Here is a 25,767-nt window from a genome sequence, read left to right on the forward strand (position 1 = left end):
TGAGTATGCTCCGGGATATGGGGTGAATTTTTTTTTTAATTCAGAAAAGTGAGTGGAGCAGGCACTTATGTTGGTAACAACAAGACATGAAGTGAGTAGAAAAGTGCCAGAAGACAATAGAGAATAAAAATTTTTTTCGCGGCGGTGGTGGGGTTTGAACCTGCGACCTTATTGGTACGACAACTCCGCCTGGCAGGTGAGAGCGTGGCTCTACCGTCTGAGCTATCCACGAACACAAAATATTCGTATCAAACCCAAGTCATATTTTCTAAAGCCTTCTCTCACCCACTACTGGAGATCGCCGGCTCGTTCGCGCGCCACCATCGCGAAGTAATTTTATTTGACCAGCAGTTAAGCCTAATAGCCAATATTCTCAACACAAACATATAACATAGAAACGATTGAGACATTGAGTATGCTCCGGGATATGGGGTGAATTTTTTTTTTTTAATTCAGAAAAGTGAGTGGAGCAGGCACTTATGTTGGTAACAACAAGACATGAAGTGAGTAGAAAAGTGCCAGAAGACAATAGAGAATAAAAATTTTTTTCGCGGCGGTGGTGGGGTTTGAACCTGCGACCTTATTGGTACGACAACTCCGCCTGGCAGGTGAGAGCGTGGCTCTACCGTCTGAGCTATCCACGAACACAAAAATATTCGTATCAAACCCAAGTCATATTTTCTAAAGCCTTCTCTCACCCACTACTGGAGATCGCCGGCTCGTTCGCGCGCCACCATCGCGAAGTAATTTTATTTGACCAGCAGTTAAGCCTAATAGCCAATATTCTCAACACAAACATATAACATAGAAACGATTGAGACATTGAGTATGCTCCGGGATATGGGGTGAATTTTTTTTTTTTTTTTTTTTTTTTTTTAAATTCAGAAAAGTGAGTGGAGCAGGCACTTATGTTGGTAACAACAAGACATGAAGTGAGTAGAAAAGTGCCAGAAGACAATAGAGAATAAAAATTTTTTTCGCGGCGGTGGTGGGGTTTGAACCTGCGACCTTATTGGTACGAAAACTCCGCCTGGCAGGTGAGTGCGTGGCTCTACCGTCTGAGCTATCCACGAACACAAAAATATTCGTATCAAACCCAAGTCATATTTTCTAAAGCCTTCTCTCACCCACTACTGGAGATCGCCGGCTCGTTCGCGCGCCACCATCGCGAAGTAATTTTATTTGACCAGCAGTTAAGCCTAATAGCCAATATTCTCAACACAAACATATAACATAGAAACGATTGAGACATTGAGTATGCTCCGGGATATGGGGTGAATTTTTTTTTTTTAATTCAGAAAAGTGAGTGGAGCAGGCACTTATGTTGGTAACAACAAGACATGAAGTGAGTAGAAAAGTGCCAGAAGACAATAGAGAATAAAAATTTTTTTCGCGGCGGTGGTGGGGTTTGAACCTGCGACCTTATTGGTACGACAACTCCGCCTGGCAGGTGAGAGCGTGGCTCTACCGTCTGAGCTATCCACGAACACAAAAATATTCGTATCAAACCCAAGTCATATTTTCTAAAGCCTTCTCTCACCCACTACTGGAGATCGCCGGCTCGTTCGCGCGCCACCATCGCGAAGTAATTTTATTTGACCAGCAGTAAAAAAATTTTTATTCTCTATTGTCTTCTGGCACTTTTCTACTCACTTCATGTCTTGTTGTTACCAACATAAGTGCTTGCTCCACTCACTTTTCTGAATTAAAAAAAAAAAAAAATTCACCCCATATCCCGGAGCATACTCAATGTCTCAATCGTTTCTATGTTATATGTTTGTGTTGAGAATATTGGCTATTAGGCTTAACTGCTGGTCAAATAAAATTACTTCGCGATGGTGGCGCGCGAACGAGCCGGCGATCTCCAGTAGTGGGTGAGAGAAGGCTTTAGAAAATATGACTTGGGTTTGATACGAATATTTTTGTGTTCGTGGATAGCTCAGACGGTAGAGCCACGCTCTCACCTGCCAGGCGGAGTTGTCGTACCAATAAGGTCGCAGGTTCAAACCCCACCACCGCCGCGAAAAAAAAAAAATTTTATTCTCTATTGTCTTCTGGCACTTTTCTACTCACTTCATGTCTTGTTGTTACCAACATAAGTGCCTGCTCCACTCACTTTTCTGAATTAAAAAAAAAAAAAAATTCACCCCATATCCCGGAGCATACTCAATGTCTCAATCGTTTCTATGTTATATGTTTGTGTTAAGAATATTGGCTATTAGGCTTAACTGCTGGTCAAATAAAATTACTTCGCGATGGTGGCGCGCGAACGAGCCGGCGATCTCCAGTAGTGGGTGAGAGAAGGCTTTAGAAAATATGACTTGGGTTTGATACGAATATTTTTGTGTTCGTGGATAGCTCAGACGGTAGAGCCACGCTCTCACCTGCCAGGCGGAGTTGTCGTACCAATAAGGTCGCAGGTTCAAACCCCACCACCGCCGCGAAAAAAATTTTTATTCTCTATTGTCTTCTGGCACTTTTCTACTCACTTCATGTCTTGTTGTTACCAACATAAGTGCCTGCTCCACTCACTTTTCTGAATTAACAAAGTAGTTATTGCCTTTCATTTACTAGCGTATAATATTGTTCCAGGTGTCCAATTGTCTAGACATTGTGTGTGTGTGTGTGGGGGGGGGGGGGGGGGGGGCGGCGTGAGAGAGACAGGGGGGGGGGTGTGGATGTATGTGTGAGAGACAAATATCTAGATAATTAGATAGATAGATAGATAGATAGATAGATAGATAGATAGATAGATAGATAGATAGATAGATAGATAGATAGATAGATAGACAGACAGATAGATAGATGGGTGGATCGTGGATTGATTGAGAAAGAAGGAAAGAAAGACAGAGCGGGAGAAAGAGAAAGAGAGAGAGAGAGAGAGAGAGAGAGAGAGAGAGAGAGAGAGAGAGAGAGAGGGAGAGGGGGGGGGGGAGAGAGATAGAGAAAATCTTTCTTTTATGAGAAACAATTATTTTCGTAAAATGTCATCCTTTGACAATATTCCGAATTAATTATCTTAGTAATGGTGAATAAGCTGTGATAAAAAAAGAGATCTGTGATTGTATATATATATATATATATATATATATATATATATATATATATATATATATATATATATATATATATGCCTAAGTTTCCTTAGCAAGTGAACGGAAGTATTTTAATTTCCATTCAAGTGCGTACGTGCATTCAATGAGACACTTCTTTTGTATCTGCATTTTGACAATATTCATCTGTTACTTTATGAAACTTACGGATGCGGAAGTTATTGTTAATACGATCAGTAATATTAACTTTTAGTTTTTGGTAACTTAATAAATTCGTTCTCTTCGATAAAATGTACTCAGTGCACAAGTCTAATATTTTTGACTAAAATTTCAACCCGACATAATACTGTTTTGACGCGATGAGTTGCAAACATCGATCAAGATAACCTCCAAACTTGTCAAAATGTCTAACTTGAGAATTCTTTCAAGACCCAGATTTGGGACTTTCTAACAAGTTGGGGATAATCTTATTTTTCGATAATCGAAGTAGATATAAGTTTCCATGGCCAAATTGAAAAATAAAATGACGTGTACGTAAGACAAATAGTGTCATTGTTAGAAGTTGCTACTATTACCACCTCACTTTTCAGAACATTCCCCAAAACTTCACATCTACCCAACACAAACTAAACAGAAAATCAACAGGTATATTATTCTCTCTATATATTGTTCAGCAAAATGAGTTCTAGAACACAGTGCCAAGTTTTGGTAGCTATAAAACAAAACAAAAAAATTCTTAACAATTTGTGATAAACAAAAGAAATCAGAATGCTGAAATTGTTGGTTGCATCGTAATGTATGAGACGATTTTCATTATGGTAGGTAAGGAGAGGGGTAACTTCCTACATTTAATTTGATTGGCTTTTGTGTTGAAATGCATTTGATTTTCGTTTCCCAGCAGATAATCCGCCTAACAAACCGTGATTGAGTTACCATTGTTTACTTACGCAACCGTATGACTCGTATATCTATAAGTAGATCGTTACTACCAATTCAGGCATCCTTAAAACTCCCGTACTCTGAAAAGACACGCATTACACAATTAAGCCAGAAAAGTCGTCCTTCAAATATCGATGGATTTAAGCGAGGTCCCAGGTTTGAGAGTTTTTGACAAGATGAGGGTCATATAAGTAAATCTATATTTGAAGGCCGACTTTTCTTGCCAAATTTTGAAATATCTGGTTTTCCAGAGTACGGAAGTTAACAGGTTTACATAAAGTGCTTATTCAACAAGCCGACCGTTTGCACGATTCGCCCCTGAACGAAATAAATAACCGTGTTTTCTTTCCCCTTCACGGAGAAGTCTGTAAAATGCAATAATCAATGTTATAATAATTATTATATTTAGGTTATTATTCATATCGGATTCATGGACCCCGCCTTTTCCATGCTATCAGTTTACATAAACAAGAAATTCTACTGCGCTTGCGTAAATTCAGATCATTCAACGTTTATTTCCATCTAACAATTATACAAAGTCAAAGTTTAGAATTTCAAACAAATATTAAAAGTATCCCAAAAAACCTATGATGCCGGAATTAATCCTAAATTATTTTGTAACATTAACTGGATAGTTGCAATTGCTTGCTTCCCTCTGCATAAGACACAATCTGTTGCAATGATTTTTCCGGCAGAAACCAGGTATCCAACAACTCATGGCGGGTCGACAAGGATTTTTTTATAAACATTCTTGGAATTATTCCTGTTATAATATGGTTCAAGTCATATTTCTAGCATTCGCAAAACCTACATCTATCCAGTAAATGATCTATTAACTCACTCACTCCTAGAGATTTTTGTTGCTTTTCAAAATTGGAAAAAAATGTATTAAAAATGAGCATGTGCATATATTTTTTTATTCAACGACCATTAACATGTAAAAATTAAAAACATACACTTCGATGCTACGCCTATAATTCTCAGAATTCTCAGAAAAAATGTAATAAATAAGCATGGGGTAAGAGTAACTCGGGAAAACAACAGATATAGATAGTCGGTTTTAGGGTTGAGTGAGTTAAGAGTTTAATGTGATGATGTGGCATTCCAAGAGAAAGCTTAAGTTGATGCAGTTTAAGTAATATGAATCCATTAACCTTCCAAAAGGTAAATCAATTTAAACTATTGTTATTATTTTTTTGCTCAGTGTTGTAATGTGTTGTTACTATGTGGTCTTGTGGTATGACACTCGCCTTCGAATCGGAAGGTCATGGGTTCGAGTCCTGCTCTGAGCGGCGCATTGTGGGGTCCTTGGAAAAGGCTCTTTACTCACATTCTCTCACCATACTCAGGTGGGAAATGAGTACATGGCCGTTAACAGCGTTGTCTCTGTCGGTAAAATTATAATTTCACCTAACAGCGTCACGTCTCGTCCTACATGTTAAGTGTTGTTGTTGGCTAGGGACCCTTTGTAAGGTGCTTTGAGCATGTTTAGTAGATATTGCTCTATTCAAAACATTAAATGTCTTTTAAGGTACAAAAATGAATGCAGCATCTTCAAAAAGAACAAAATAGAAAACATGAAACGTTACGGACTCAAAACCCTTTATCAGCTTACAACAAATACAGTAAAAACGTTAATACATCACCTTAAATCTAGACAGAAGCGTTTTGAGCGAGGAACCTTCCGCATTTGGTATTTTGTTCTATTATGAAGTTCTTATTCTTGCATCGTTTTGTATCGTATCCTTTAAGAGGTAATAGGGTCTAAAAACCTTTAAAATGCTCTATGTAACTATCTTGCATAGACACAATTAATCAAAATTATATAAGTCAACATTCATTGTTAATTTTATAATATTGAGTATCAAATATCTAATACACAAATAAGTGGCATAGTAAACTACATTGCTTTTTACAATCCACAGCTTCTAGCAGCTTAGAATTCACTACTCAATACTGGTAGGGCAATCCTCTTTCTGAATGGAGTCTAGATTTTTTTTATGACCCCCCTGTCCACCTACCAACGATTGGGTAGCTGGATCTGTTTGATCTGGCGGTAAGTACTTTGCGATAGACTCTTGGCATAAAAATACTTCATGCCCGCAATGGATGGCCATTATGGGAAGAAGCAATTTATTGGACTGACACGACACAACTTTGGCACAACTATCTTGACTTTAAGATGAATTTATGACCTCCAATTAATTGGCTTTAAAAAAAAAAAGTAATTGCCAAAAATGAAAGTTTAAAAAAGGAGAACAAAATCCCAGACACGGAACGTTTCGGGCTCAAGCCCCTTCTTCAGCCAAAAACAAAAAAAAACCCCAATGAAAACATAAATATAGGACTAAAAAAAAAAAGGATCGAAGGCGGAGAAATAATCGGCATGAACAAAGTTAGCGTTTAATTGAAAATTACAAATATCGAAGAAAATAAACAAAAAATAAATAAAGAAGACTAGAAATGAAAATTTTTAAAAAATATATCAAAATTTTAAAAGCACCAGAAGGAAAGTCATTCAATTTCACGACATTCCCCTCACCAGCTGACAGACACGAGTATGGTGTGTAAACCTTACGTTTATTTATTTATTTTTTTAACTGTCATCTAGTAGATGAATCTGTTAGATCTGATGGGGAGCAATTTGCAATAGGCAAGTGTCTTGATAAAATGGTAGCAAGCAACTTTTCCTGTACTTCTATTGTTCAGGCAATTGTTTCCATAGGCTTTTAGTTCAAATTGACAACTTTTATAAACATTTCTGAAGTGTAACTTCCAGACTGGCTTAACTTTATGCTTTCTAACAAGAATATTCAAGGACCTTTAGGATTTAAATTAATATATTTTTAATATTTTGTTTGTTTGTTTGTTTGTTATTTATTTATTTTTCATTTTGGCAAAGTAATAATTGCATTAGCAGACAAAAATCAGAACTACGAGAGCTTGCCCGAACCCTAGAACGGTAAAACTTCTATATTGATTACACAAGGGGGAGGAGGGGGGAGGGGGGGGGGAGAGGTTGTATTTCTAGAGCGCTATTCCGCTGAAAACAAGATGCTCCAAACGCCTATGCATTTTTAAATCTCGTAATGATCGAGTAGTGTTCATTTATTACAACGGACAGTATATTATGCAACCTGCTACAGGCTATACAATGTTTTTAGCCAGATACAACTAACGTTTCTTTAAACCGTAAAGACCTCTCAATCCAATACCGTCACCGATATGACGAACATTTTTGTCTCTCTGAAAATACCCTTCTAAGTAGGATTCAATAGTCTGATGTCACGTCCGCCCAGCAACGAGCAGCTTGGTTCTAAACAAAGACAATCGGCACTTTTTATTCTTCATGCTGGCTATTACTTTTTCTCATGTCATGTGATCAGAATGTATAAAAGCCAAAACATGATCAGATTTATAATGTTTTCCTCCTCTGGATACAGTTTTATACTTGTCGGAGAAGTATTTCATAAGGGTGTCCGCCATTGTTCCGATAATTTAGAACCAATTACTAATTACTTTGTGACATTATGAGGGAAGTGACGTCACGACTTTTGAAGCCTATTGTATAATGTCGATGTACACAATGGCCGGTTCAACCACGAGGACGTGGTTCAACCCCTTGTACCTAATTTAGGCCGTGTTGTGGTCAGATTGAAACGCTTTTAGTGCAGATAACGAGCATTCCAGCAAAACATGCAACTCATACGGCAATGTGGTCTTGTGGTATGACACTCACACTCGGATCGGAAGGTCTTGGTTCGAGTTCTGATATAAGCGGTGCATAGTTGAGTCATTAGAAATGTCTCTTTACTCACATGCTCTCAGCGTGCCCAGATGTAAAACAAGTACCTGGTCGTTAACAGTGTTGTCTGTGTCGGGGAAAATTATTTGTAATATCGCCTAACAGGCGTCATGTTTCGTCGTACATGTTAAGTGTTGCTATTGGCTAGGGAACCCTTGTAAAGCGCTTTGAGAAGGTTTAGTGGATATTGGGGTATATAATTGCTCATGTTTTTTTTTTATTATCATGGAACAGTCTCTCTAACGACGTTAAATTAACTCTCTCCTTTATAATCATTTTCAGTATTTTCCCAAAATGATAGGCTTACCCAGCAGAACAATTGATTTTTTAAAACTCAAACAATCTCTCTACAAAAGAACTTTATTTTCTTAATAATTAAACTAAGATCATTCTTCAAAGTTTGTGATGTACACAATAAATCTGGATAAGAAAAATGTATAGTGTTTTGTAACACATGTGACGATTTTGCTGCAGGTGGTAAGGAGAGGGTTAAAGCTTTGTTATAATTAAATATCTTCCAGAATTTTCTTGAAGATGCGACATGCTAAGAGACGTCTTTCCAATGAAAGTTAGAGGTTCTATATTTGTGTAATAGTACAATATACTTCATCTGATACTCATTTTGTATTGGTAGTGGATGCTTGCATCCGAAAGTCAACACACACTGTTTACTTTGATATTACTTCAAGTTCACTTCACCATAACAGTCGCCGTGCCAGTATTGTCAGTGTTCTGTGACAACTAGTACAGTTAGAACTTTAATCACCAGCGTGTCGTGAAATCAAGACATTTCGACGTTGACACATTATGGATGTTTCTAGCCCTGTTTATTACAATCTGTTATTTTTAGCCCTTAGATATCTCGTCAATATATACAAACAACACTGTACCATACTTTTAAACAATGATTGTTTTGATCACCCACGACCGCCTAGGGGTGGCATACGTAAACAGAGAATGATACCTGTTCATATTGGTCATAGACCACCCTCCCCCACCCACCGGCCTAGACCCCCAGCAACAATTATAACACTGCCACTGTCGTCGACGTCGTCGCTACCGTCACCGTCACAACCGTCATCATCGCTGACGTATTCGTCGTTGTCGTCGTCGTTATCGTTTCCACCACCGCCACCATCACCATCGCCATCATCGATATCATCACCATCACCGTCACCACCAATGACACGACCACCATCACCAACAGCAGTGTCACCACCACCTCTACCATTATTGTCACAGTCATCACCATTGCCATCGTCATCCTTCGTCTCGTCACCATCAGCTCATAATTCAGTAAACATAATGTATTTTAATTCTCAGTCGGTCCGAAACAAGTCCTTACAAATCAATGATTTAATTTGTGACTCTAATAGTGATATCGTGTTTATTACTGAAACGTGGCTAGAAGAGATCGGAGATGAAGTAATCTTACGTGAATTAACGCCTGTCAATTTTAACATCCTGTCACATCCAAGGACATCAGGACGTGGCGGCGGTATTTGTGCAATTTATAATAATTCTATTAAAATAAAATCGGAAAATATCAACACATTCAAATCTTTCGAATGCACAAATTTCACAGCTTTTAACATTGTGTTTTAATGTTTATACCATCCATCTCCATCAAAAGTTAATAAGATAACACATTCAGGCTTTATGCGAGATATGGAAGTCCTTATAGAATTATATATTTCTTTTACTGATCGTCTTATAATTTTAGGTGATTTTAATCTACATTTTGATTCAGCCGACCCATATTCAAAGCGAATGAGGAATCTTTTAGCCAACCATAATCTTTTACAGATCGTTTTAACTCCCACCCACAAGAAAGGCCATATTTTAGATTGGGTTGCAACCAACACTACAACCTGCCCAATCTACAATTTAACTGTACACGACAAAATTATATCCGACCATTTCGTTATTATGTTCAACATACACAAATTTAAACCACCAAAAGTAAAGTCGATTGTTACGTCCCGTAACATAAATTCAATTAAACCTGAAGAATTCTCCAGCAGTGTAGAGTCAGAGCTAGCCATTCTTGGATCACAAATTACAGCTGTTTCCTTTAATGCCACACTGCGAAAGATGCTTGACCATCATGCACCATTGCACACAAGAAAGATGACAAGACGACAAACTGCGCCATGGATGACGGAAAAAGTAATGACTGCAAAAAGACGCCGCAGAGCTGCTGAACGGCGATGGCGTAAGTCACAGACTAACGAGGATCGTCAACGTTATAAAGATCAAGTCATCATAGTCAAGGAGACCATATATAATGAACGAAAACTTACTTTGTCGATAAAATTTCCACATGTAAAAACACACGTGCTCTTTTTCAAACAGTTAATGAAATAAAGAATGCAGTTGATAATTATCATTTACCAAAAGATATCCCTGAAGAAAACCTCCCAACCGTCTTTTCCAAGTATTTTTCAGACAAAGTGAAAATTATAAGAAACAAATTAGATCTTCATTCAGTTGTTAAAATCGATGAGGAAAATTCGGACTATGTTAGACCCCCAAGATGTATCCCTAATTTTAGTATTTTTAATAATGTATCATCTGATGAAGTGAAAGAAATTATCCTAGCCTCACAACCCAAATCTTGTTCCCTTGACCCGATACCAACTAATCTTTTAATGAAATGTCTTGACTGTTTTTTAGAACCTATTACTGCAATCATAAATAACTCATTGCAGTCTGGGGCTGTACCAGATTGCTACAAAAAAGCAATCGTCACTCCTCTTTTAAAAAAGCATTATTTGGACCCTGAAAATTTGAAGAATTACCGCCCTGTTTCTAACTTGCCCTTTCTTTCAAAAATCCTGGAGAGAGTGGTACTAGAGCAGCTAAGGAATCATCAGGATTCAAACAATCTTATCGAGCCTTTTCAATCAGCTTACCGTAAGCAACATAGCACTGAAACCGCCCTTTTGAAGATCGTGAATGACCTGCTGATAGCAAGTGATAATGGTAATATATCTATCCTTACGCTGTTAGATCTATCTGCGGCATTCGACACAATAGATCACTCAATCCTATGTGATAGGCTTTATTCTGATTTTGGCATCTCTGGTACTACTCTTTCGTGGTTTAAATCATATCTCACTAATAGGTCACAGGCAGTGAGTGTAAATGGCAAAGTTTCTAACGATGTCTATATAGAATATGGCGTCCCGCAAGGTTCGGTTTTAGGTCCTATACTTTATACCCTTTATACTTTACCATTGGGCAGAGTAATACGCTCCCATTCTGTTAATTACCACATATATGCTGACGACACGCAGCTATATAACTCTGCTTCTCCTCGTAATCTCTCCTCTCTTGACTGTCATATAGAAAATTGTTGTGACTCCATCAAAAGTTGGATGCTTGCAAATAAGCTATTGTTGAATGAAGACAAAACTGAAGTTGTTTTGATAGGAACTCAGCAAAAATTAAAGTCTTTCCAATTTTCAAATCCTACTCTAACTATATCTAATTCTGATATTTCTATTTCTGAAAAGGCTAAAAATTTAGGTGTCATTCTGGATAGTTCTTTGTCTATGGATCAGCATATAAACAATAATGTGAAAATTATGTACTTTGAGCTCCGTAGAATATCACAGATGAGGTCGTTTTTACCTTTCAACACCTTGAAGATAATTGTCTCTGCATTGGTCTTGTCACGTCTTGACTACTGCAACTCACTGCTCGCTGGTCTCCCTAATAACAAAATAAGCAAGCTCCAGAGAGTACAGAATTGTGCGGCTAGGTTAGTCCTGGGAAAATCTCATTACGATGATACACAGGACATGCTTCGAATCCTCCACTGGCTGCCAGTCCGGGCTAGAATTGAATAGCCCTCATCTGCTTTGGTGTATTTGAGTCTTCTGTCCCTCTTTACATTCAACACTTACTCCAACCATACGTACCTCTGAGAAATCTTAGATCCCACGATTCAAAATTGTTAGCATCTCCTAAAACTAAACTTAAGTATTTTGGTGATAGGTCTCTTATGAAATTCGGACCCACGATTTGGAATGATCTCCCTCAATCTGTGAGATTCTCGAGCTCAATAGACATTTTCAAAAAGCCCTGAAAACACATCTTTTCAGGAAATATTTACTTAATTGAATTTTAAATGTATTGTATATGACATTTATATTGATGATGTATTGATGCCCTTTAATGCTCTTAATTGTTTTGATACCTTGGTTGAATGTTTTTTTGTTTTTTTTTTGTTTTTTTTTTTGTTTTTTTGTTTTTTAAGCGCTTTGAGGTTTCGACGAAAGGCGCTATATAAATATGCTTATTATTAAAGACCAGTTGTTTATATTTCTAAATTCCTAATACTAGCTTGAAATCATGTTAAAATAACACAAAACAAAACTCTAAACAAAGAATATTGATCAATTATGTGTAATGAAACTATTGTAGTTACCCCAATGTCTTGATTGACTACAGTAATTTAGATTTTTTCCATTCTTTATGCCACTCATAGAATATGTAGATGATTGGAGATATTCTTACTGTGGGATATGCAAATGCTGCTTATATTATTTTTTCCTTTACAGCATAAAACGGTGCAACGTTTATTGTAGTTTCATGGAAATAATACACACCCATTGATTAATTGTAGACCCGGCTAATTATTCAAAGGTAACAACTAGGTTTCTTTTGCAAATGCAGACCTAATTGTTAGTAATTTACGTTGTCGTTTAGATTGTGACATTTGAAGTGCTCATGATAAATATGTCAAAGTGAATATGATCGTTGCTATAATTTATTCCATCATTATTTAGCGTTCACCTTGACATTGAGATGTTTTGTTTTTCCCCACAAATTGCTGAACCTTATGATCCTATACAACCGTTCCCTGGAGAACCCACCCCCCCCCCCCCAAAAAAAAAAAAAAAAAAATTAAAAAAACAAAACACGCTTTAAAAATGTTGGCAAGAAATCTCGTTCTTCAAATGCCGATTGATTAACCCTTTAACTGCCGTACTCTGGAAAAAACATTTAGGTATTTAAAAACTTGGCCAGAAAACTCGTCCATGAAATATCGATCGATTTAAGTGCCCCTCACTTTGGCAAAAAATCTCAAACCTGGGACTTCGCGAAGAATCTCAAGTTTTAGAGTTTTGCCAATGCGAGAGTCATTTAAATCAATCGATATTGTAAGGACGGGTTTTCGGCTAATTTTTTTAAAATTTGAGTTGTTTTTTTTCCGGAGTACAGCAGTTAACTGGTTAAACTGACCGTCATCTTGACAAAAACTATCCAACCTGGGACTTCAATGGGCTTTTGACAAGATAAGGGTCATTTCTATCGATCAATATTTGAAGGACGAGTTTTCTGGCTAAAATTTTTATAACGTCTTTTTTTCAGAGCACGGTAGTATATTAATTGGCTAGCACTATTCAGTATCTGATACTGAATAGTGGTTTTGCACTATTCAGTATCTGATACTGAATAGTGCTTTTGTACTATTCAGTATCTGATACTGAATAGTGGTTTTGCACTATTCAGTATCTGACACTGAATAGTGGTTTTTGTACGGTGTTTTTTTTTTTTTCCGAAACCTGACAAAGTTATGGGAAGAGGACAGCTGTGGGAGTGAATCTGGGACTCAGAAAAGTGTACACCAGTGGGGAGTGAACCTGGGACTGGGTTTCGGCGGGTTTCGTAATATAAAGCAATTACTTTTTACGAAACGCGACGACACCCGGCAATATCCGACAAAGTTATGGGAGGTAGGCAGCAGCGTGTGTGTGTGTGTGTGTGTGTGTGTGTGTGTGTGTGTGTGTAGGAGGGGGAGGGGATGAACCTGAGATTCAGGGAAGTGTACACCAGTGGGGAGTGAACCTGGGACTCTGGGTTTTGTAAAAAAGCAATAAAAAATGTGTGTGGGGGGGGGGGATTACTTTTTTTACGATACCCGACAATATGCGGCAAAGCGTGGGGAGTGAACCTGAGACTCAGTGAAGTATACACCAGTGGGGAGTGAACCTGAGACTATGGTTTTCGGCGGGCTTCAGCTAGTTTCATATAAAAGCAATTACTTTTTTACGAAACCCAACTAATCCTGGCAATATCCGAGAAAGTTATGGGTAGTAGGCAACAGTGGGGAGTGAACCTGAGATTCGTGGAAGTAAACACCAGTGAGGAGTGAACCTGGGACTGGGTTTCGGCGGGTTTTGTAAAAAAAAAAAGCAATTACTTTTTGTTTACAAAATGCGCCAAATCCCAACAAAATGGGGCAAAGTTATGGAAAGTAGGCAAATAATGGGGAGTGAACCTGAGACAAAGGGAAGTGTACACCAGTGGGGAGTGAACCTGAGACTCTGGTTTTCAGCGGGTTTCAGCGAATTTCATATAAAAACAATTACTCTTTTACGAAACCCGACGAAACCTGGCAATATCTGAGAAAGTTATGGGAAGTAGACAACAGTGGGGAGTGAACCTGAGATTCATGGAAGTGTACACCAGTGGGGAGTGAACCTGAGACTCTGGTTTTCGGCGGGTTTCAGCGAGTTTCACATAAAAGCAATTACTTTTTTACGAAACCCGGCAATATCCGACAAAGTTGTGGGAAGTAGGCAACAGTGGGGAGTGAACCTGAGACTCAGGGAATTGTACACCAGTGGGGAGTGAACCTGAAACTCAGGGAAGTGTACACCAGTGGGGAGTGAACCTGAGACTATGGTTTTTGGTGGGTTTCAGCGAGTTTCACATAAAAGCAATTACTTTTTTTACGAAATCCGGCAATATCCGACAAAGTTGTGAGAAGTAGGCAACAGTGGGGAGTGAACCTGAGACTCAGGGAAGTGTACACCAGTGGGGAGTGAACCTGAGACTATGGTTTTCGGCGGGTTTCAGCGAGTTTCACATAAAAGCAATTACTTTTTTACGAAGCCCGGCAATATTCGACAGTTATGGGAAGTAGGCAACAGTAGGGAGTTAACTTGAGATTCAAGGAAGTGTACACCAGTAGGGAGTGAACCTGAGACTCTGGTTTTCGGCGGGTTTCAGCAAGTTTCATATAAAAGCAATTACTTTTTTACGAAACCCGACAAAACATGGCAATATCCGACAAACTTATTGAAGCAGGCAACAGTGGGGGTGATCCTGAGATTCAGGGAAGTGTACACTTGTGGGGAGTGAACCTGGGACTCTGGATTTTGTAAAAAAGCAATACCAAGGGGGAGGGGGAATTACTTATTTACGAAACCCGCCAAAACCCGACAAAGTTATGGGAAGCAGGCAGCAGTGGGGAGTGAATCTGGGATTTGGACACTGATGAGGATTGAACCTGGGACTGCGAGATGCTGATTCCAGTGGACAGTGAGCTCAGAATGTACTTTTATTTCGAAACCTACCGAAATTTTCAAAAGTTATGGGAAGTGGGCACCATTGGGCAATGAACCGGGACTCAGGGAAGTGCACACCGGTTGGGAGTGAACCTGGGACTGTGAGAAGAGGATATCAGTGGAAATGAACCTGGGACTAGGGAAGATGGATACCAGTGGGAAATGAAGCCGGACTATGGGAGATGGGTACCAGACGAGAATGAAGCAATTACTTTTTTACGAAATCCGCCAAATCCCGCCAAAAAACCATAGACTTAGGTTTACTCCCCAATAGTGTACACTTCCCTGAATCTCCGGTTCACTCCCTCACTGTTGCCTACTTTCTTTCCATAACTTTGTCGGATATTGTCGGGTTTCGTAAAAAGTAATTGCTTTTTTTTACGAAACCCAGCCCCAGGTTCACTCCCCAATGGTGTACACTTCCCTGAGTCCCAGGTTCACTCCCCACTGCTGCCTACTTCCCATAACTTTGTCGGGTATCGGCGTGTTTTGGCAGGTTTCGTAAAAAAAGAAACACCCCTAACAATACCACGTGTATTCAGTAAATAGATGTCAATTGTAGTCTAATATTCAGTATCTATCTAAATTATTATTATTATTATTATTATTATTATTATTATTATTATTATTATTATTATTATTATTATTATTATTATTATTATTATTATTATTATCACGTAAATTTTAATATAGTACGGCAATTAATTCACGGAAGTACATCGCTCAATTAAAAAATGCAGAAAGTCTGCCCACATATTTATAATGAATTGGGTTTGCCTTAGATGACAAAACAAACAAACAAACAAACAACAACAACAATAACAACAACAACAACAACAACAACAAATGAGACAAACAGAAAAAAAACAAGATTTTTAAAATAATGAACAATAGAAGAGCACAATAATGAAAAACAACAACGAGATGATAACACATAAAAGATATTCGTAATAAATCGATAACTGATTAAATTACTCCAACTACTTGATTAAAAAAAAATCATCTTTATCATAATAGTGATGATGACGATTACAACAACAATAATAATAATAGTAAGTAAGTAGAAATAATAATAATAATAATAATAATAATAATAATAATAATAATAATAATAATAATAATAATAATAATAATAATAATAATAATAATAATAATAATAATAATAATAAAAGTAGAATAGTATAATATCAACATTAAAGTATATTACAAGCAAATAAAATTATAAAAACAAAAGTTTAAAAAATATCAATAGACAGAGAAATTAAAAAAATAATGGGGAAAAAAAAAACAAGTCACCCCTACCGGGATTTGAACTCTCGAACCTTAAAACTCAGAGTCAAACAGCGTATATCCACCAAGCCATGGTGTCACTGAACTCTTAGTGACATTTAATCATGTCTATTTAGACATTTAAAAATGGATTTGAATGCCACTCTTATTTTGATATTTTGAACTATGTTAATTGCATAAAAGCAAAAATTTAAAAAAAATTACGATCAAAATATTTTTACAGCTTTGAATCGGGCTGTCAGTTAGTGCATGTGTTCAATCTGGAAGTAGGTCAACAGTTTATTTCCATTCAACCGAGATTGTCGCACTTTTCACTCTCTCTATAAAAAAGAGTTCCTTATGGATACTGAATAGTGGCAAAGCACTATTCAGTATCTGATACTGAATAACCACCTCCATATTAATTTAAGGAAGTGGTTATTCAGTATCTGATACTGAATAGTGCTTTGCCACTATTCAGTATCCACAAGGAACTCTTTTTATAGAGAGAGAGAGTGAAAAGTGCGACAATCTCGGTTGAACTGCTGAGCTACTTCCAGATTGAACACGTGCAGTAACTGACAGCCCGAATCAAAGTTGTAAAAATATTTTGATCGTAATTTTTTAATTTCTACTATGGTGCAATTAACATAGTTCAAAATATCAAAGTAAGAGTGGCATTCAAATACATTTTTAAATATCTAAATAGACATGATTAAATGTCACTAAATGTTCAGTGACACCATGGCTTTGGTGGATATAACTGTTTGACTCTGAGCTTAAGGTTCGAGAGTTCAAATCCCGGCAGGGATAACTTTTTTTTTTCCCCCAATATTTTAAAAATTCCTTCTGTCTATTGATATTTTTTAAACTTTTGTTTTAATAATTTTATTTGCTTGTAATATGCTTAAATGTTGATATTATACTATTGTTCTTTTATTATTATTATTATTATTTATTATTATTATTATATTATTATTATTATTATTATTTATTATTACTATTATTATTATTATTATTATTATTATTATTATTATTATTATTATTATATTATTATTATCATTATTATTATTATTTCTACTTACTTACTATTATTATTATTATTATTATTATTATTATTATTATTGTTGTTGTAATCGTCATCATCATCTTTATTATGATGATTATTATTTTTTAATCAAGTAGTTCGAGTAATTTAATCAGTTATCGATTTATTACGAATATCTTTTATGTGTTATAATCTCGTTGTTGTTTTTCATTGATGTGCTCTTCTATTGTTTATTATTTTTTAAAATCTTGCTTTTTTTTGTTTGTTTCATTTGTTGTTGTTGTTATTGTTGTTGTTGTTGTTTGTTTGTTTGTTTGTTTGTTTGTTTGTTTGGTCATCTAAGACAAACCCGATTCATTATAAATATGTGGCCAGACTTTCTGCCATTATTAATTGAGCGATGTACTTCCGTTAATTAATTGCCGTATTATATTAAAATTTACGTGATAATAATAATACATAATAATAATAATAATAATAATAATAATAATAATAATAATAATAATAATAATAATAATAATAATAATAATGATAATAATAAATAATGATAATAATAATAATAATAATAATAATAATAATAATAATAATAATAATAATAATAATAATAATAATAATAATAATAATAATAATTTAAATAGATATACTGAATATTAGACTACAATTGACATCTATTTTCTGAATACAGGTGGTATTTTTAGGGACTATTCAGTATCAGATACTGAATAGTGCTAGCCTTAATTTAATGACTTGAGGGCGGGTGTTGTTCTTGTTAGCAGGGGAGACCGCATGCAGTCGAATCATGAGCAGTTGAAGCTGTTTTTAGTTTTTTGTTGTTTTCTTTATTTTTCTTGTTGTTTTGTTTTTGTTCCGGCTCCGGCTACCATGTAGTGGCTGGGTAGCCGGGTCCGTTAAATCCGGCGGAAAGTTCTTTGTGACAACTTTGCGTCCTATAAAATGGGCAATAAATAATTGTGACTGTGATTATCCTTATAAAAATCAGGGTTAAATTACCTTACGGGTCCAATGACCTTATATAAAATACTTTATAAAGAATGTTTTGTGTCACAATTATCGATATAGGTATCATATCAATGTACGACGGTAGTTACACGGCTGCGATTCACAGTAGAGTACGTGGAAATAAATGCTAGCTACCCTTTGCTCAATAAGGTAAGAACAAGCTTTGAAACTGTATGCGATAGATCGATGAAACGCATTACGGCGCAAAAGGCGAGAAAATGTGCTAGCCCCACATCAATAGTATGTGTAACGTTTTAAACAATCAACAAAGTGAAACGTTATCTCTGAATTAATGATTTAATTCAAAGGTGCGTGGCATAAAATTCCTCGACGGAACACACATAAAGCCACAAAGAAGTCATTTGACGAACACTTATTATTGTGAGCATTTTTCAGATAATTAAATATAAACAAACAAAGCAAACAACAACAAAAAACAACATATTATTGATGTTTTTCCTCTTTTTCAAGGATGGATTTTTAGAACCCTTTACTTTTTATGTTGAAAAGGAGAAAAAAACACGAAATTACGGGTTGTATTGAGCGAAAGGTATAATATAAATCAGAAAGTCTAAACCCGTGTTTGAAAGTATGAATGTTATACTTACCACTCCATCACATGTTGAAAGAGCTGCATAGGATTTCGTCTGACCTTTGATGTAACCGTGGTAGAAGCATGTCTTGTCTATAGACCTTGAGTACGTCGTATTCCCTTCCTCCCATTCACTGCTGCTGTGTCTGCCTGCCACATAGTTCTTGTACAAGATGACTTCTAAGGGACGCCGCCGCCATTTTAGTTTGATGCGGAGAAAATATCGTGGAGATGATTGGCTGAAAATGCGTGATGTCTCATTGCCCGTCGCATCGTCAACCGTTGGGAATGATATTTCTACCCTATATGGCTTGCATGGCAGATTGAGTGAGTACCCTGGACAAAAAATTTAGTAAATGTATGCAATTATATGATAATATCATATTATGTCATACGAAATCATTATGGCTCGATAAATAATCGAAATTATAGTTTAATAACTAGTAAAAATGGCAAAGTACAATTTTTTAAAACTCATTCCAGTTTTCTGTCTTAAAAATGGGTTATCGATTATATAAACAACCACAACAAACGTCTACACTTCAATCAACACGTCTACCAAAATGACTGACATGTTTGAGAACAATGTATACAGTTGTCTATACGCATGCAAATTTTTAATTTATCTTTAAAAAACAAAATGTCTGTTTTTTTCTTTTCTTTTTTTTTTTTTTTTTTTTTTTTTTTGGGGGGGGGGGGGCATTGGCCTGACACCATTGTAATTATTGAAAGCTAATCAGATTCCGGCAGATCAAATGATAATAATTAAGAAAGGATTCAGAGTTTATTGACAACTGTCCTGTGTTACAACACATTTTGACCTAAACTGATATCAAACAATAAAAAGTATATTGAACTTGAAAAGATATTTACCATTACAATCTATTTTTTGGTCTGACAAGTAGATATTATTCTACCCCTCCCCGTAAATAGTAACGCGTAATGATATCAAGTCTACATCAAAATAAGATGTAACGTCATATTATCAGGCGATAAATTTCATTTAAAATATAAATTCTTTAAAGTGAGATTCATTTAAGTGTTTTTAACTTGCCTTTTATTCAAAGAGGACGAAACCGGAATAGATTGAGGGGTCTTAAAGTATTACTTTTACACTTTTGCGCGTTTTAAGATTCGAACTTGATCCCAACGCGCATTGCAAACTCGTGCAGCAACTGGAACACGTCCAGAATTTCAAAAAGCAAATGTGTAATAATTGTATATTATACACCATAGATATGTTCTAAAGAGATGCTCAGCAAATGATATGTGTGCACAACTGAACATGATGATGTTTTCTCGAACTGTTAAGAGTCGTGGCAAAACTCTCTGTTGTGAATGCAAAATCCCTAAATAGCTTCAAGAGCAGACTAGGCGAATTTTGATCTGACCAAAATGTTTTGTACAATTATAAATGCGCTTTAGGTTGTTAAACCGGAAGAAACTTAAATCACAAAGACGATGAAGAAATAGAGTCTGGCGAAGAGGACCTAGAAGGACCTGTGCTGGAAACAATCCATAAATATCCATAAGTAAGTAAGTAAAACGCGTGTTATAAGGCAATGAATTGCTTCTTTTACATACAATGGATTTATCTAAGTGAGCCACGATTGAGTAGCAGGACATGCATAATGTAACTGCTTTTTTGTTGTTGTTGGCTGAGGAAGGGTTTTGAGCCCAAAACGTTCCGTGTTTGGTATTTTGTTCTTTTTTTTTTTGTTGTTGTTGTTTTTTTGAAACTGTTAAATTCATTTTTGTTTATTACAAAACACAGCTTCTAGCAGGTTCGTATCACTTTGACTTTTCTTGGACACTCGTTGACCTTTTCGTGTCCGACTTCCCAGTTCCGACATAACACTTACCTGGATTCGTTGATATTTAATTAACGACTCTGAGGTGTGCTCAGTATGTCGATCAAAAAGCCTGGTGCCTACCTGGCTCTTATTCCACATGTTTTACTCGTATTCAAACATCTTTTGCCAAATCCATAAAACCTACCCGAGAATAATTTTCTATTGGGGAAGAAGTGTCCCTGTGGTCATAAAATGAGTTTCCCTTTCCGGAATTTTTTTAATAAAAAATGAGATAATCTATTTTTTTTTCTTTCCACAATAGAATCTGTTTTGGTGGTTCGCTTTGGTTTACCTACTGGAGAAGATCAGGAGAGTAACGTAATGAAAAGTAATAAATTAAATTGTGCATGTTTGTGTGTGTGTGTGTGTGTGTGAGAGAGAGAGAGAGAGAGAGAGAGAGAGAGAGAGAGAGAGAGAGAGAGAGAGAGCACTGGCATATGTGTCTTGTATGTGCGGCTATGTGGTCTTGGGGTATGACACACGCTTCGGATCGGAAGGTCCTGGGTTCGAGCCTCGCTCGGCGCATAGTTGAGTCCCTGGAGAAGGCTCTCTACTCACATTCTCTCACTTTACTCAGGTGTAAAATGAGTACCTAGACGTTCACAGCGTTGTCTCTGTCCGAAAACAATGTAATATCGTCTAACAGGCGTCATGTCCCGTCCTATATATTAAATGTTGCTGTTGGCCAGGACCCCTTGTAAAGCGCTTTGAGCATGTTCAGTGGATATTGCGCTATAGAAAATCTCATATTTTTATGCGTGTGTGTGTATGTGTGTGCGTGTGTGTGTTTGTGTATGTGTTCTACTTGGGGCTATGCGATACAGTGGTATGACTCTCGTCTTCGGATCGGAAGGTCATGGGTTCGAGTTCCGCTCTGAGCGGCTCATATTTGACTCTTTGGAAAAGTTGCTTTACTCACATTCTCTCACTGTACTCAAGTACGAAATGAATACCTGGCCGTCACTGCGTTCTCTTTCTAAGAAAAGAAAAAATTGTAACATCGCAGAACAGGCGTCGTGATTCGTCCTACATGTTAAGCGTTGCTGTTGGCTTGGGACCGCTTGAACATGCTTAGTGGATATTGCGCTACATAAAAAAGGTCGAAGCTCAAGTTACTTTGTTTTTGTTTTTTTTTGTTTTTTTTCTTCTATCTCTCTCTTTTTCTTTCTCTCCCTCTCTCTCTCTGTGAGCCATTCAAACGGGACGCAAGAATGGGATTTTCTTAAATAGATATGCTTTCACTGAAAAGTGTGGATCTATAGCTCTTAGCAATTAACCAACGAACTTGAGAGGTACAATTTACGTTTCTCTGCTTCCAATTATCCCATCTTCATATTTATTATCATCCCTTAAACAACATTTTTTTTTTTAAATCACAAACGCCACAAACCTGATAAAACCCAACACCCCCCCCCCCCATAAAGGGATATATTAGAATCAACGGCGCTTTTAATGCGTTTGATAGCATAATGAAATTGCCCCCCCCCCCCTATTAATAATAATAATAATAATAATAATAATAATAATAATAATAATAATAATAATAATATTGTTAATAAAGATATGATTATAATACATAATAATAATAATAATAATAATAATAATAATAATAATAATAATAATAATAATAATAATAATAATAATAATAATAATAATAATAATAATAATAATAATAATAATAATAATAATAATAATAATAAAGTACTCCTCTATGGCCCTTTATGTCGATACCTCAACAAATGAGAACTAAAAATAAACAAATAATCAACTCATCGAGCAGAAAACATCTATGATAAAAATGTCTGGAAAAGATAAGTTTTCATCTTTTTCTTTAAATCTTCGACGCTTGCAAGCGAGTCTTCCAGACTGAAGAATCAAGTTCCGAATTGGAGCTCCTGCGTTATTGAAAGATCTATCGCCGAAATTAGCAAGCCGTGTTTTTTGACACTTTAAGTAGCTGGATCTTCGATGACCTCAGCTGACAAATTGAGGAGGAGGGGACAAGAAGAGATCTGGAATTTAGTGAGTTGAACCCCCCCCCCCCCAAAAAAAAAAAAAAAAAGGGGCAAGTCTGTATTAGATTGTATTCTGTATTCTGTATTCCCTAGATGAGGGGGGGGGGGGGGGGGGGGGGGGATAACCATCAACACTGCCCTACTTTGAAAAAACATACTTTTTTGAAAGTCTCAGGTTTGAGAGTTTGTGACAAGATGACAGTCATTTTGACAGGGAAGAAAAGTCGTGACGTCATGTCTTCTCTTTTTTCAGCTTCCAAAATCCTTGGAATTATGTATTTAGCCAGTCCTTCGGAGGACTAATAATGAATATGTATGTATTCAGTTCTACACTTCCAACTAGATTAGAAATTGCATTTATGCATGAAAGTAACACATGTCATTTAAAGGTTTTTAGAGTATTAGCTCTTAAACGATACGATACGATATGATATTGAATCATACGGTGGCATAATTAATTTTGTAGCAGGATGTATAGGCAGATTCTAACGATTACGGAACATAAAAGAGCGATCTTTATTGACGACCAGCAATTATTTAGACTATAAAATAAAATGCCATCACCCTGAAAGCAGAAGATCATTTACAAAGGTATGCATTCAGTCCTCCGGAAGAATGGGCTTACACTTCTAACGAGATAAGAAGTATCATTTTTACATCATACTTTTGTTTCCTATTGATCGATATTTGAAGGACGAGTTTTCTGGTCAAGATAGACGTCAGTCGCCTTCTATAATAGACGGATCGTATAAAAGCACTCCGAATAAGATGAGCGGGAAAGAAAAAATAAACTTGATGAATAAAGAAACATGTTACTGGAGTAAAGGTAAACAAACAAACCGTGAAGCCAAAGAACAGATGTTTCGGCCACGCGAAGTACCTACCCCTGACCAGGTACAACAACACCCCACCGTGAAGAAATTGGAGAAACATAATAGATCACGTGCAAATTCACGAGCAAGAAGTGATATTATTGTGGTTATGGTGTATACTTGATGACAGCTGATGGTCAAAGAGAAACATACAGTATATATAGATAGAATGCGCTTGGCCAAGGAGTTCACAACATTGCCATCCGGAAGTATAACGGACCAACACACAAACTCTGTGTAACCATGAACTTTTATAGTCTGGTTAATACAGTTCAGTGAGAACAACTCACAAACGCGGATGGCAAAAACAATAACAAAGGCCTGAGTGACGTCATCTGCATACTATCTATAGTATGCACTTTGGCTAAGAAGCACACAACATTGCCATTCGGGTATAGATAGTATGCGCTTGGCTAAGAAGCTCATAACATTGCCATCCGGAAGTATAACGGACCAACACACAAAACTGTGTGTATCCATGAACGTTTATAGTCAGGTTAATACAGTACAGTGAGCATTACTCATAAACGCGGATGGCAAAAAACAATAACAAAGACTGAGTGACGACATCTTCGAACTATCTATATAACGGACCAACACACAAAATTATGTGTAACTTTAAACGTTTATAGTCTGGTTAATATAGTTTAGTGAGAATTACTCATAAACGCGGATGGCAAAAAACAATAACAAAGACCCGAGTGACGTCAACTTCATTCTATCAATAGAATATGCGCCTGTGCGTGTGTACGGACATCTGTATATTTTGTATGTGTGTGTGTGTGTGTGTGTGTGTGTGTGTTTGTGTGTAAGGGGGGGGGGGTAGATAGACAAATAGATAGATGGGTGGTTAGTCAAATAGAAAGATAGATAGATGGGAGAGAGAGCGCAATAGATAGATAGATAGATAGACAGATAGATAGATATATAGATAGATAGATAGATAGATAGATAGATAGATAGATAGATAGATAGAGTGTAATCAAATATATAATAACAGTATAAAGGACATCTCTCTCTCTCTCTCTCTCTCTCTCTCTCTCTCTCTCTCTCTCTCTCTCTCTCTCTCTCTCTCTCTCTCCATTGATTTAAATGGCCGTACTTTCGAAATGGTCGAAATTATTTAAAAGCGACCAATATGACCTGTTCTGTTTATTATAGCTACTTGGTCCACAGTTGTATCATATGGAGAATTTCAGACATTTGTGACCGAAATTGTAATATTTTTATTTACTGAATATTTTTAGTCATTATTTAAAATAAATGAATAAATACAACAACATAAATTCCCTATATTCTTCCCATAGGGAAAATGTGTCTCTTGAGACTATTCCAAGGGAAGACTGGAATAACCCAGGCGTCAGCCGCAGTGCAGCGCCACAAACTGAGCTAGGGCCAGGTGACTTGCTCCACACAACGTAGGGGGTATTCGAACTCGGTACCTTTCGGGTACGAAGCAAAGACCGTAATTCTGAGCCATGCTGCCCCTATTCATTGCTTAAATTTTTAAAAATTAATTTATAAAGGTAATTATATTAATCCTTTTTTTTTCTTTTTTTTTCTTATTGTTTGTTTGTTTGTTTAGTTTTGCAACTAAGATACCATAGCGATCTGATACATACCAGTTAAGATTGTATTGGACTATGATCAAACCAATCTCATCGAGTCCTGGCGATAGTTACAGTCTATTTAACCATGTTGACAATCATTCATAATTTGGACATTAGTGATGATTCATATAGATAATTTGCGATCTTGTGGTTTATGCAGTATCGTGTGAATGTTTGGTCATACATAATAAAATCGCTCTCAATACAAAGAAAATGGCGTTTGTGTTACAGTGTTATATTATATATCAAGGTAAACCCGGGATCCCCCCCCCCCCCCCCTTTCTAAAAAATAACAAAACAACAAAAAACAACAAAAAAACAAAACAA

At 36.5% G+C, this 25,767-nt stretch overlaps 1 protein-coding gene across 1 annotated transcript in view; it reads right to left on the bottom strand.

Moving 5' to 3' along the window:
- The window catches only part of LOC144973239 (A disintegrin and metalloproteinase with thrombospondin motifs 2-like), a 69,962-nt gene that overhangs the window by 35,791 nt on the left and 8,404 nt on the right, over positions 1-25,767 (bottom strand). The window contains exon 3 of the mRNA XM_078915416.1: positions 19,107-19,426. Coding sequence (XP_078771542.1) covers positions 19,107-19,426 — 320 coding nt within the window. The remainder of the gene's footprint in view (positions 1-19,106; positions 19,427-25,767) is intronic.

Source organism: Berghia stephanieae, chromosome 5 (assembly GCF_034508935.2).
Source record: "Berghia stephanieae isolate SIO BIC M18660-M18661 chromosome 5, UCSD_Bste_1.3, whole genome shotgun sequence".
Lineage (NCBI taxonomy): Eukaryota > Metazoa > Mollusca > Gastropoda > Nudibranchia > Aeolidiidae > Berghia > Berghia stephanieae.